We start from the raw sequence: 14,041 nt of genomic DNA on the forward strand, positions 1-14,041 counted from the left end.
TTAATTTCTATTAAAATCATTTATATAAGTCATATACAGTTTTATTCAGCGTCAGACATCTGAAATATTTTGAATTAAATATGTATTCAGGCAAAACGTCTGCCAGAAATAAATATGGACGGACTAGGAAAACAACATTTAATGTAAGCACGTCACACATACGAGCGGAGACATTACTCTAGACCAGGGGTCTCAAACACGGGGCCCGTGGAATCATTTCTTGCGGTCCTCAAAAAAACACCCGGAATTTGTAAAATAATTTATAATGCAAATGTTTGTCTTCACAGCCAGCCAGTTTTGATAAAAATTTGATTGTTACTTCGTCTACTTTTCGTTTCCAACGTTTCAACTTTCTACCTTTGTTAAGAGCCTATTTTGATGTATGAAAAGGTTTCAGTGATGCGGACCTCGGGACAACGTTCTATTCCTCGTGTGCCCCACGTGGCGATTTGAGTTTGCGGTCCCTGCTCTTGAATGATGCACACACATTTCAAGAAAAATATACCAGGCATTATAAAATAGTTTATATTATTATATACTTAAGTGTGCAATATGGAGACTTATTGGCGAAATGATTTACTATTTTCATTCCTATATTTTCACATGTGAAAAGTATATCCTTATATTTTAAGATTTCCCATAATGCCATGCGACGCTGGACTGTGTGTGCCTACAAGAGATGTACATGCAACAACAATAACGAGTACTTTGTGAGCTAGAGATTTTGTTAGAAATTGCCTCACGTTTACGACATGGTAATTAATCTTTGATAAAGTAATTTTACACTGTTCGTTTCTCTCTGAAGCTGTATCCACTTTTTCCCTGACAACAACAACAAACCCGCTGTGATGTATTGCTGAATCGGACTTGCTTTGTTTTCAGATATGATCAAAAATAGTTTACAAAATGACAAAAATATAATTTACTGCGAAAGATTAGGTCAACCACCGCTTTATTAGGGCACATATATTTATATGATCAGGTTACGACAGTGGTGTGAATTTTTGAAAAGGGGGTGGGGGTAAGAAAGTTGTGCCAAAGAGTGAGTTTAATTTTCTGCACTTTGATTCTGGAGCAGGCTTGGTATATAATAAAAAAGAAAATATTCTTCTCCTACGTCAATAGGAATACACGATTTGGGCATTCTGTATAGTATAGTGAATGTTTCAAAATAATTTCCAAATGTTTTGGAATTGATCAATTTTGAGTAAAGTTTTTTCTTTTACTGGCATTTTATTTAATACCTGTACCGGCTATCAATAACCACCTATATACGATTGACAGTTATACACTGGCAAGCGTTTTCCCGTACTCACAATGAGACTCGAACACACATGGACATAGGTGAGATGACAAAAACTTATAAAGGCAAGTGCTTTAGACCAATTGGCCACCGGGGGCCCCAAACCTTCAGGTAATGAATGCTATTTAAGCATAGAAAGTGATCGAGAAGTAACATCGATCAAAAGCTCCTTATGAGAGGAAATCGTCTTTTCTTTTTATACTATTTGTGCAGGATATTTTTGATTGGCTTGGGGATTATAAAAACATTGGCGTAAACAATGGTCCATAGACATGTTATATTATTATATCTGTTTGGAAAAAACCAACGTGGGACAGCTTAAAAAAATTTGTAAGGAAGAAGTGTGAACATGCCAAGTTCTACACTTTATGATCAAGATGCAAGCATTATTTATGTCAAAGAAAGTTCAGTTCGAAATCTTTTTAACCAGAATATACTGAACGATTACGCAACTTGCCTCAGTGAAGTTTATATTGATCTCCAGCCGCGATTGCTAACATAAATGCAAAAATTAAATCGCAGGTTAAGTGATCCTGATAATGAAACGTCGATAGCACAAAAAAAAAGCCATGATATAAAAAGAACATTATTTTATATGATATCGATGTAGAGGTACTATAATGAGTAGATATAAAACCAGAGATGACTGGTTTTTCTTTTCTTTCTTAAAAACCTGCTTCAGAAGCTGTTATTATTGTCCATCCGTAGAAGTCACATTTAACCGCGTGAAAGTCAAAGGCGTTAATTGGTAGTAGCCTTGGTGTGAAAACCAGTATGCATGTCCACTATTAAAAGCATAATTTATGCATCATTGATTACCCTGGTTACCCATTAAATTTAAGGCCTCACACGAACTATGTGCTGCCCATTCTCATATACATTGCACAGTCAGTTTGTTACATTGTACAATATGCTGTTGTTATTAGTTTATTGTTGAATAAACGTATTTATTATTGCTTCTAATTTCAGTGGTCAGGTTCCGTGTAGACTAGGCTGCACATAATATCGAAAATCTATATTTGGTTTGGTTTTGTGGGGTTTAAGACCATTTTTCAGCACATGACAAGCTATGCATGGCGGCCATTATGTTATCAGGAGAAATATCGCATGAAAAGCCATCGACCAAGGGGAAGAAACTGGCAAGCTTTCTCAAATGTCCACGTTGGTCGAGCCGAGACCTGAACTCATGCGGATTGAGGTCAGACGTGAGAGTAATGTGTAAAGATAAACGCCTTAGGTCAATCAGCCACCGACCCACCCCAAAATATGAGGCCATGAGCTAAACAAATGCTTAATCTATGTTACCATATAATAAAAGGAGGGTCATTGTGACCTTGTTCTGTTTTAATGGTGTATTACTAAGAGATATGCACCCAAATACGTGTTTTCAGGCTTCTAACACACACAGTGCCAAATAAATGAACTTTAAACACCACATTTCAACAAAGTTACTGAAGCGTGAAACAAAAGTCACAAATGCCAATGTTGCAATGAGGTTGTAATAGTTGTTGAAATGCATCCTTCACCATGTTTTTGTTGTATTACTTCTTGGATATGTGGAAATGGCAATATTAATCAAAACCAGTCAGAGATAAAATATAGGTCAAGGGCGGTCCAAGAATAGCTGTCAGCAACTGGGCATTCTAGGCGAGCAATGCAGTTGGCCTCTCCCCCTTCCATTGTAATTTACCTTCAACTTTGGCGCCCCATTTAACTTGGCGCCCCAGGCAATGGCATAGTTCGCCTATAAGGACGGCCCGCCCCGGTGTAAGTCACGATGAGTTTCTTTTGTTGTAAGGTTGTGGTACAAAAGCAGATATGGATATAATTATTAATTTCAATGTTTTAGCATGAACACTGCCTGAGAAACACGAAATTTAATCCCAACGAGTGAAACATATTACGCCAAAGTAAACTACTTCTGAAAAAAGAGAGAAGTGGCTGATCAATATGGATCTCATAAACAGCAAGAAATATGTGACAGCGTTAAAAACTTTATGATGTAGATAGAACTCATGTAGTTGTATCGTTTCGCAAAGTTTCATGGTTCAAGGCAATATATCTCCACGATGTACAAATTCTAACTTAATGTAAAAACCTTACCTTAGAATTTTTTTGCACCCTGGACATGTAAATGTATGTAGAAAAGTTATCTCCTGAACCTTTTCCCCTTCGGTGTAAGAGCAATGAAACCCACCCAAAGCTGTTGGCTAAGGCCATGGGAAAAATATATTGGTGAGAGACAGTGAGACTGAACGTAAGCGTACAATTGTATATGGGCAAACGCCGACGTTTGGGTTACTAAGAACCTTTGCATCATCACATCTCCATGCACAAAATAATAATAAAGTTTCACAGCCAAACAAACAAATATGATTTTTAGGACTTATCGAGTTAAAACACAGCTGGAATAATACGACTTTATTTGATTTTCCTTTAATGAATCTTGAAAAACAAGAAACCGTTTACATTACTTAAGGAGGTAGCTTCAGTATTTAAAGTGTAATTCTTATAGACTGTGATTAATAAATCACGCGATTAAACCTCATTGCGAAATTAAGGGCAGTATTTAGCTTCGAAGAGCACTGGATATATTTGATATATTAATGGAAGTTTTAAATGTAGAACCGGCTTTAACACGGCATAAACAGTGAGACGCTTAGAAAGTTCAGCAATTATTCTGACACTCAATCTGACTGTGAACCAGTCTGAAATCCCAGACACATTTGTGCCGAGTCGGCGCGAAAATTTCAGTAAAAAGTACCATATTAGGTCAGAGAAAACAATGCACGACCTCATTCTAAATACCTAATAATCATGCATAGCAAAAAGTCCATAAGGACTCGTCATATTTTTTTAGTATCGTATTATTGCCGTTAAACATATACAAAGCACCTGCAGCTTGCAGAAACATTTGCTGTATTAATTAAATCGAAGACGAGATGCAATTTATCATGGACTGTGTTGTGTAGAAACACAAGACAATTTTTTTTGCGAGATATAGTTCCTAATGATGAATATAATTTATAACAAGACAACAGAATCTCAGCATTTGTTTCCTTAAACGAGACACTTTTTTTCTTTCAATTCATTTTGTCTTGTATCATTATCATATTACAGTAGTGGCAATTGAATAACTGAATACAACTGAACTGAATGTAATATCTAACAGGGTTTACATATCTCGTTGCGAAGACCAACAGGAGAGAAAGAACTCAGTACGTTTCAGCAGGGAGCAAAGATCTCAATGTCAGAACCGACAGAGATATTATGTGTCGATGTGAGATCCAACAGGATATTAAGATCCCAATGTCAGACCAGACATGGATATATGTGTTAATAGAAGATTCAACAGGGGGCAAATATCCCAATGTCAGACCGGTTAGGGGTACATGTGTCGATGCAAGATAAAACAGGGGGTTAAAATCCCGATTTCAGACCCGGCATTGGTATATGTATCGATATAAGGATCCAATTTGGGGACAAAGATCCCAATGTCAGACTGGGTAGGGGTATATGCATCGATGTAAGATCCAGCGGGGGTTTAGATACCAAAGTCAGATCGGACATAGGTATATGTATCGATATAAGATCCAACCGGGGGAGGAGGTGAAGAACCCAAAGTCAGACTGGGTAGGGGAATATGTATCGATGTAGAATCCAACAGGGGGTTAAGATCTTGATGGGTATGGAAAGTACCATAGTTGACCTTTGTTACCACGTACTCTACAATTGCAAGGCTATTCACAAAAGCTTGAGCACAACGGATGTGGGTACTAATGGTGGGGATACTAACGGTGTGGATATTAATGATGTGGATACTAATGATGTGGATAATAATGGTGTGGATACGAATGATGTGGATACTAATGGTGTGGATACTAATGATGTGGATACTAATGGTGTGGATACTAATGATGTGGATACTAATGGTGTGGATACTAACGATGTGGATACTAATGATGTGGATACTAACGGTGTGGATACTGATAGTGTAGATAAGAATGGTGTGGATACTAATAAATTTAAAATGTAAGTATGTACACTTACCCACTGTAGTAAGTAGCATATTATCCAAGAAAATCGCAATAAACACAATAATTAGAATAAGTTTCCTGGATCCTCTACAGCTTCCGAGAAAACCTACGAATTTCTTCCACGGTGATGTCACAGCCGTCATGTTGGCAGCTCAGTGTCAGGTGAGTACAGATGTACCCTAAAAGTAAAAATAAATGAGACAATTGGGTCAGCCATGAGTAATAATCCTTCATCCTGCACGGTGTGTGTGTGTGTGTGTGTGTGTGTGTGTGTGTGTGTGTTGTTTGTGTGTGATTTGGATTCTTAACGTAGCTTTAACAATTGTTTAGTCATATCGCTACGATGTCTGCAGTGTAGCAGTGTACAGTGATGTCTGGCACTGGGGGCATCATGCCGCAGAGATGTAGCATGATGTCCCACCCAGTCACATTATCCTGACACCAGGCCGACCAGTCCTAACACTAACCTCTTAATGCTGAGCGCCAAGCGAGGCAGCTGTTAGTACCATTTTTGTAAGTCTTTGGTATGACTCGGCCGGGGATCGAACCCACGACCTCCCGCATCCGAGGTGGACGCACAAACTACTAGACCACCGGAGCGGTTTGCACCGTAGGTGCTTAACATATATCATCAGCTGAATTATTTACAAACATAGTAATTACATGTTCCATCAAATAAATTGTCAGAATGTAGAGAGGAAATTTTAAAATTGGAATTATGCAACTGAAAATGGTGATGTGTGTAACAGCTATCGAAAGACATGCATAAAGAACCGCATGGAATGTGAAGATATGAAAATGAAGTATTCCAATATCACACAAATCAGATTTGTATTCCAATGTCACACATATCAAAATGATATTACATTATCACGCGAAATTAATTTTTATTCTAATATGACATATCAAATTATTGGCTATATTCCAATATCGCACATATCAAATTTATATTCCATTATTACACATATCAAATGTATATTCCAATATCACACATTTATATTCGATTATGGCTTGCAAATTATTGGCAATGCTCCAATATCACACATATCATGTGTATATTCCAGTTTGACATATCAAATTATAGGCAATATCCCAATATCACATATATCAAATTTATATTCCAGTGTCACGCATGTTAAATTTATATTCCAATATAACATATCAAATTATTGGCAATATTCCAATATGCCACCTACAACGACAACTGTGCCAGAATCCCAACAAGTAGAATTTCGTCCTGTAACATCCTTAAACACTACATCAGTCCCTGTCAAATTTGAAAGCAATGGACAAACCTAAAAATTACACCCATCTGAATAATGACATGAGCAGGATTGTGGTACTTGCTGGCTAAAGATGGGTTTGATTTGCTTTTTATTGTTGCTGCTGTTGCACCTCGATAAATAAACCACTGTTCAAAACCAAACCTTTCTCCAGAAAGACTTTCAAATTTCTTTTCTTCACCGTTATTAGCATGTTGTATCCATTTATTTTCACTTTTATACACGTAATGGAGGATGGCAAAGCTAAGGCGGAATATCGACAGTTGATTTAGAGATAGGATTGAAGGGGTATGACGGGTAGTTTGTTCTCACGCGTGAACTTCTTTCGAACGACTAATCCAAAGAATCTATGCCTCCGGGATCCAGAAATACTTGTTGAAACGTTCTACAACATCGTTGCAAAATGGCCATATCAGATCAGCAACATTTGAGCCTTTCTTCTTGAAAGTCAAACGTGTTTGAACAGTGAGTTTGATACCAAACGCAAAATGGTCTGTGTTCTGTTCTGTGTGCATGCTATTGGGGTCGCAGTAGCGAACATGAGGAAAATGCGTGAGTACAACGTGTTGATTAGCTTTGGTATTTTAAAAAGTGTGGAAATTAATCTTTGCCCATTTCTGTCCTTCCACACCTGTGACTGCTAACTTTTTAGGCGTTCTGCTTAAAGGCATGGCTAAATAACTTATTATATCTTTAAACTGAATTTGTTCCACTTTTATGAAGATTAGTTTGGCTCCGTTCGTGGTCACTCTGTGACATTCGTATTTGGTGCCTTGTTCTGAATAATATTTCAAACGACAATGTGCGTCGTATCCTGGGATATTGTGAAGTATCACTGAAACATAAAGATGACAGTCCCAGTTGTCGTTTTCGCTCCAAGGGTCGTCGATAGGGTGTAAAATTAGTTTGGCAAAATTGTGAAGAGTATGAACGTCACGAAAGATTCTGTCACGTCCTCCTCGAGTCCTACAACAAATTAGGACAATGAAAAAATATCGGTTTTTGCATACACTTTTCCTAAGCACAATAAGCTACACAAAATGTAGGGATTCGACTGCCAGTTCCATGTGTGCAAAAAAATAAAATCCACTTGTTTCTGTTTCTTCTTCTGGTCTTCCTTTAATTCTCATTCAGGTTTATTCTCATAGTTTTGGCTGTAACACTGATGTCTGAAGTCTACAATTTGGTCACATTAAAGGCATTTTCTCTTTCCTGGGCAAAAGTGTGATTTTGAATTATTGGCGTGAATAAGATGTCCAGGAGTGGAGCAAAATTTCAATAATTCGCAAGTACTTTTCTCTTTAATTTAATTTTGACTGACCGTTTCGTTTTCGCTCCCTTCCTTTAAGACTGAAGGTTTTCTTCCTCTTCTTCTCGCTTTCACTTTCATCTTTTTGTTGTCGTTCTTGACCCAATTCTACTATTCTTCGTTTTGTTTCTCTCTGAAATCATCCAGCAATGGTAATGATGAAGAAGGGGGTGAAGTAATATTACAGTAACCAAGAACAAATTTTTGGGGAGACAATTGGAAATCAGCTAAAGCTCATCTAAAGACATACTCTTCCGGAAAAATACTAGCTATACTCGCATGAGTACTCACAGTACTCTCACTCCGAGTCAACGATGTATCCACAGAGTGCGCACCATAAGAGATCGTCTTTGTTTTCTCAGCCATAAGTATTGTACTTGTCCTGTTTCTTCCTGGCTAACTGTAGGAACGCTTGTACGCCTATATATTGATAGTGACGTCACGCGTCTACTCTCTTCTGATTGGAAGAGAGACCTCGTGCTCTGAATGAATTTTGCAACATGCATTGTCATTGGTGGAACAATTCAGTCCATTTCAATTTGCTCCTAATAAAGTGCATTCTTCTCTGGTATCGCCTGTTCGCAATACAATTCAAGCAAGATGTGGGCAAGAGTTTTTTCATGAAGCCGTCCACTTTATGAATGGCTTCCTGAACAAAACAAAAGCATGCAATGCAAAATAACTTAAAGCTGGACCAGCCCAACCAAGCCAGCTATATATATATATATATATATATATATATATATATATATATATATATATATATATATATATATATATATATATATATATATATATATATATATATATATATATATATAGATATATACATACATACATACACATATATATATATATATATATATATATATATATATATATATATATATATATATATATATATATATATATATATATATATATATATATATATATATATATATATATATATATATATATTAATTTGCCAAAGATTTATGTTTGTGTATGAATCATTGTATGTATATGTCTTTCACAAGAAAAATAAAATTAAAATACCTTACTCCTCTTTTCTGTGTGACAGTATGTGTGAGCAGGTATAATATTGTCTTTATAAACACTTCCTACGCTTGTGCTATTGTACGTTTCTATTTTTACTTGAGAGTGTGTGTCTGTTTCATCTCCTTTGTTTTACATCATACCCCTTCTTGTGATAGTGTGTGTGTCAGTTAGTGTGTGTGTGTGTGTGTGTGTGTGTTGGTCTAATGAAAAACGATTGCTGGATTGTCAACTGTTTTTGTATAGTAAAAGAAGTGTTGGGTAGTGGAGGATGTGTTTGGACTGAAATAAAAAAACGGTTGCTGGATAATGGGAGAAGGGGTGTTTGTATTAAAATCAAAAAGAGGCGGTTCAATAGTGGGGTGTATGTTTGGAATGTAATTACAAAATATTTGTTGGATTTTAGAGAGAGAGAGAGAGAGAGTGTGTGTGTGTGTGTGTGTGTGTGTGTGATTGCAAAGGTGTGTGCTGCATTGTACGTAACAATTTAAAAGTACCATTCCTGCTTGTCTCTATAAACAAATTTGAACCCACATTACCATCTCAGTGTTAAAACTAAGGACAGTTTTAAAACAGGATTTTTCCCGTATGACCCCATATCGCAACTCACATGTTAATCTACAACGTAATGTTAATTCCCGTTTGACACCCCCCCCCCTTTGCCTCATACAACTACTTGGGTAATTGGTGCGGTGTATATTCATTCTATTTATGAACAAATCGATTTTAGAAGTGAAAAATTGTTTATTATTGAATATAATAATGTGCAAAAATATACGTTCTATTTTTGATCTATTTTGAAATTGTTTTCAAATTCGAACAACTTATTAACACATTTCGTGATAGTCTAATCAAATAAAAAACGAAGCTAAAGAAGATTATAAACAAAAAGGAAACAAAGTGTCAAATATAGTTGCAATTATATGGATTGCTTCAGGTACGGTTTACTGTAATTTGTTCATACTTTGAGTAAATGCATCCAACCAGTGTAAAGCTGCTAAACTGTGGCATCATTCAAGTTCAGGGAGGGGCTTTAAATTCAGTCAAAATAAAAACAAAAGATGTCTTAACTATATAAGTATTTCGTATTTAATTCTTATGACAAAATTATTAGGTGAACATTTCGAAAACAAAAGAGAATAAGTTCGATGACACGTCAGGTTTATAACATAATCTATCCTAAAATATCGAGCAATAACTATAAAATGAGAGAAATTACTCTTTAAAGAAGTTGCAAAACAAAAACTGATGAACTTTTGTCTAAAAACGCGTCAGGTCCTCCATGTAAATTTGTTGGGTACGAAAGCCAGAAACAAATGAAATCATTAACATTGTTGGTTAGATACATATTCTGTGAAAAAGAGACGGGAGAAGTAAACTGACATAGAAACATGACAATAAAGGCATGGAGTAGAAATCTTGTCTTCATTAGTCATTGTCACTGATGGCATCAAGGTCTAGGAAAGAAGTGAAATATTCTGGCTCTAAATGACATTTATAGAACAAGTCACCAAGTCCCTGAAAAAAATCAATACATTTAGACACCAGGCCGAAAAATGCTAGAATTATCTAAGAAAAACGGAAGCTTTTACTTTAAAAAGAAATAGAAAAACTTCGGATGTCTGAATAAGAGAAAGGGGCAATTTCCAAGTTTTACATACTTCATAGGCAATTATTACTTACTGTTCTATTATTATCTTTGTTATCTATTGTGAATTCGACACTTTGACGTACGACACATTCAAATGAATAGCAGTAAAATCAAAGGAATATAAGAAGACAATCAAAATCTGAAAATTTATTACGATCACCTTTTGGTGTGTAATATTTTAAAATAGTTTTTGAAGTTGAATATATTGTTGTTTTATCCAATTATACAACACTTTTGCCTACATTTTAAGTGCAAGTTAAAACCGCCAAATATGGGTTATTATTTTTGATATACTAGTTAATGAATGTTTTATCAATATTGGGCGGGAGATGATGCAAAAATTCTGAATCAAGTCTGCGTTATACAACATTGGTTTAGTCATATATACGTCGTCATAAATATTCCTATACATTGTTGTTGTTGCTTGCGACATGGTTTTGATTTCTACTCGGAATAGTGTATGTGTGTGTATGTGTCTGTCTGTCTGTGTGTGTTTTTTGTATTTTTAACGTAGCTTTAAAAAATGTCAGTCATATCGCTACGACATCTGCAGTGTAGTCAGTTTATAGTGATGTCTAGCACTGGGCATCATGCCACATACACGTAGCACGATGTCCAACCCAGGCACATTATCCTGACACCAGGCCAACAAGTCCTAACACTAACCTCCTAATGCCGACCATCAAGATATGCAGCTGTTAGTACCATTTTTATAAGTCTCTGCTTTGACTTGGCCGGGAATAATTTTTATATTGGTGTTGCTCAATGTAATTTCAATAATCATGCATAATTAAAAAGTATACGAGATGCAGAATCAAACGCAATACTACTTGTTATTTTATTATTATTATTATTTGCATGTATACCTTTCATTTCTAACTGTAACTTTTTGGTAAAATGTGGAGATGCATATAGATGAGTAATTTCAGTTTGACACGTGATACTGAGAGTGTTTCCGTCACTGTTACATTTTAGCTTCCACCTTCTTCCGTCCTTATAATCGAACTGAGCATAAATCCAAGTGCACATTACGATAATGCACCGGAGCGAGTTGACATAGATATGACTATGTATTCATATTAACTGAAAATTCTCACTAACATATACGCAGGAAGATATCGCTGAAAAATATCCATTTCTGGTACAGAAAAGCGATTAAAACTAATCCAGAAATATTTAAAATCAAGAATTAAAATATTTTAGGTGTAAAAGCGAAAATCCGTTAAACATTTCTAATTGTCAGGTACAGATGATAATGATGCATTTGTTTATCTATATTTCAATACCTATTCAATACTCAGGTAATATATTCAACGACAGTAATATTTCAATACCTAATCAATACTCACATCGTATATTCAGTGACGGTTATATTTTAATTCCTACTCAATGCTCACATAGTATATTATGTGACAGTAATATTTCAATACCTACTCAAAATCACGTAGCATATTCAGTGACGGTAATATTCAATACCTACTCAGTACTCAGATAGTATATTCAATGGCGGTAATATTTCATACCTAATCAATGCTCACATAGTATATTCTATGACGGTAATTTTTAATGCCTACTCAATATTATCATAGTATATAGAATGACGGAAATATTTCAATACCTACTCAATACTAACATCGTATATTTAATAACGGTAATATTTCAATACCTACAAAATATTCCCATAGTATATAGAATGACGGAAATATTTCAATATCTGCTCAAACTCGCGTAGGATATTCAACATCGGTGATTTTTCAATACTTAGTAGTATATCAAATGACGGTGATATTTCAATACCTATTAAATATTCACATAGTATATTTAATAACGGTAATATTTCAATACCTACTCAAACTCACCTTGTATATTAAATGACGGCGATATTTCAAGACCTACTCAGTTTTCACATAGTATATTCAATGACGGTGATATTTCAATGCCTACTCAATTCTCACATAGTATATTCAATGATGGTGATATTTCAATACCTGCTAAATATTTCCATCGTATATTAAATGATAGTAATAATTAAGTACCTACTCAGTATTCAAGTAGTATTTTCAATGACAGTACTATTTCAATAACTACTCAATACTCACATCGTATCTTCAATGACGGTAATATCCATACCTACTCAATACTCATAAAGTATATTCAATGGCGGTACTATTTAAATACCTACTCAATATTCCCATAGTATATTCAGTGACGGTAATATTTCAATCTCTACTCAATACTCCCATAGTGTATTCAATGACGGCAATATTTCAATACCTACTAGGTATGTTCAATGACGGTAAGGTTTCAGAACTTACTTAAAACATTTAACTAAAGTAATATTTCAGTACTTACTCACTATATTCAATGTCTCTGATTATTCAGCATGACCCTTCATTGACACTGTTCTATTTATTTTGTAGTCATCATCACTCTTTGCATGTTAGTTCCTTAATACAGTATCCATCATCATAAATAAAATATCTCCTCTTTACGTCAGCAGCGTAAGTACTCTTGACGCTGCATTTTGCCAAGTAATTCACTCAGAAGATCCCGAAACCCCAATAAAGTAACCTAATAGATTGACGTACACGATACAGTTAACTGGGTATTTTAAAACGCTTCCTAAATGAGTAACCTCTTCTTCAAATGTATCTGTCATTTAGGAAATGAAGACATCACTGCCTGTTTGCTTCTTTTTGTTATTTCATAGCAAGAGTCGCGTCGATTGAAGAGCCAATAAAAACTTACCTATCATTTGCCGATGGATTCAAGAGCCAATAAAATTACCTTACCTTTCACGTGCCGATCTGTTAACATCAAAAATGCAAGTGGCTTTTAATTCTCAATCCAAGTGGCGCTATGAATTTTACAGGGCAAAGAGGTTAGCCGTTCTGAGTGCTGAGTACAGTAGTTTTGTTCGAATTCTAAAATGCCGTCTGAAATATTCAAAATGCTGTAAGAAATTTCCAGAGGTATAGAATAAAAATGTATGTTACTCGTCAAGGTATTGTGTACTTTGAAAATCGCAAGTCCAAGTTCAGTAATTTTCATCTTGTTTCGCGTGCTTTTAGCATATTGTATTGGCGCATTGCCGATTAGAGAGAATCTTGTAATAAGAGAATGTCGATGAGTCGATTAAATCAACAAACATTACTTAAGCCCGCTATTCATCAGCAACGACTGCTTTCTGTCAATTGATACAGAAGCAGAACTGCGGAATACAAGAGCCGTACGTTGCTAACAATATTACGACAGTGTAGGAAGAGCCATAGAGAGGAACGGGGAATAACGAGTGAAATGGTGCAAATAAGTATCATGTAACAAGCTTTTAGTTAGTGATAGCATCGGACTAGTGTATGTTGTCTAATTATTCATCAACAACTGCGAGTAAATATGTTACAGACGCCAAACTGTAGATAG

The 14,041-nt window shown here is 35.5% G+C and overlaps 1 protein-coding gene across 2 annotated transcripts in view; it reads right to left on the minus strand.

The window, feature by feature from the left end:
• LOC149795041 (synaptic vesicular amine transporter-like) overlaps positions 1 to 13,617 on the minus strand; it is a 43,367-nt gene extending 29,750 nt beyond the window's left edge. The window contains exons 1-2 of one of the 2 annotated variants that reach the window (XM_089964718.1): positions 13,414 to 13,617; positions 5,354 to 5,519 (exon numbers count right to left, since the gene is read on the minus strand). In XM_089964718.1, the coding sequence (XP_089820844.1) occupies positions 5,354 to 5,483 (130 nt within the window). In that variant the 5' untranslated portion in view covers positions 5,484 to 5,519; positions 13,414 to 13,617. Of the gene's footprint in view, positions 1 to 5,353; positions 5,520 to 12,973; positions 13,281 to 13,413 lie in introns of those variants that run through there. The other variant, XM_089964719.1, reaches the window with a different exon arrangement.
• Between the last annotated feature and the right edge of the window lie 424 nt (positions 13,618 to 14,041).

This window comes from Sinohyriopsis cumingii, chromosome 7 (assembly GCF_028554795.1).
Source record: "Sinohyriopsis cumingii isolate HCF-2022 chromosome 7, ASM2855479v2, whole genome shotgun sequence".
Taxonomy (NCBI): Eukaryota; Metazoa; Mollusca; class Bivalvia; order Unionida; family Unionidae; genus Sinohyriopsis; species Sinohyriopsis cumingii.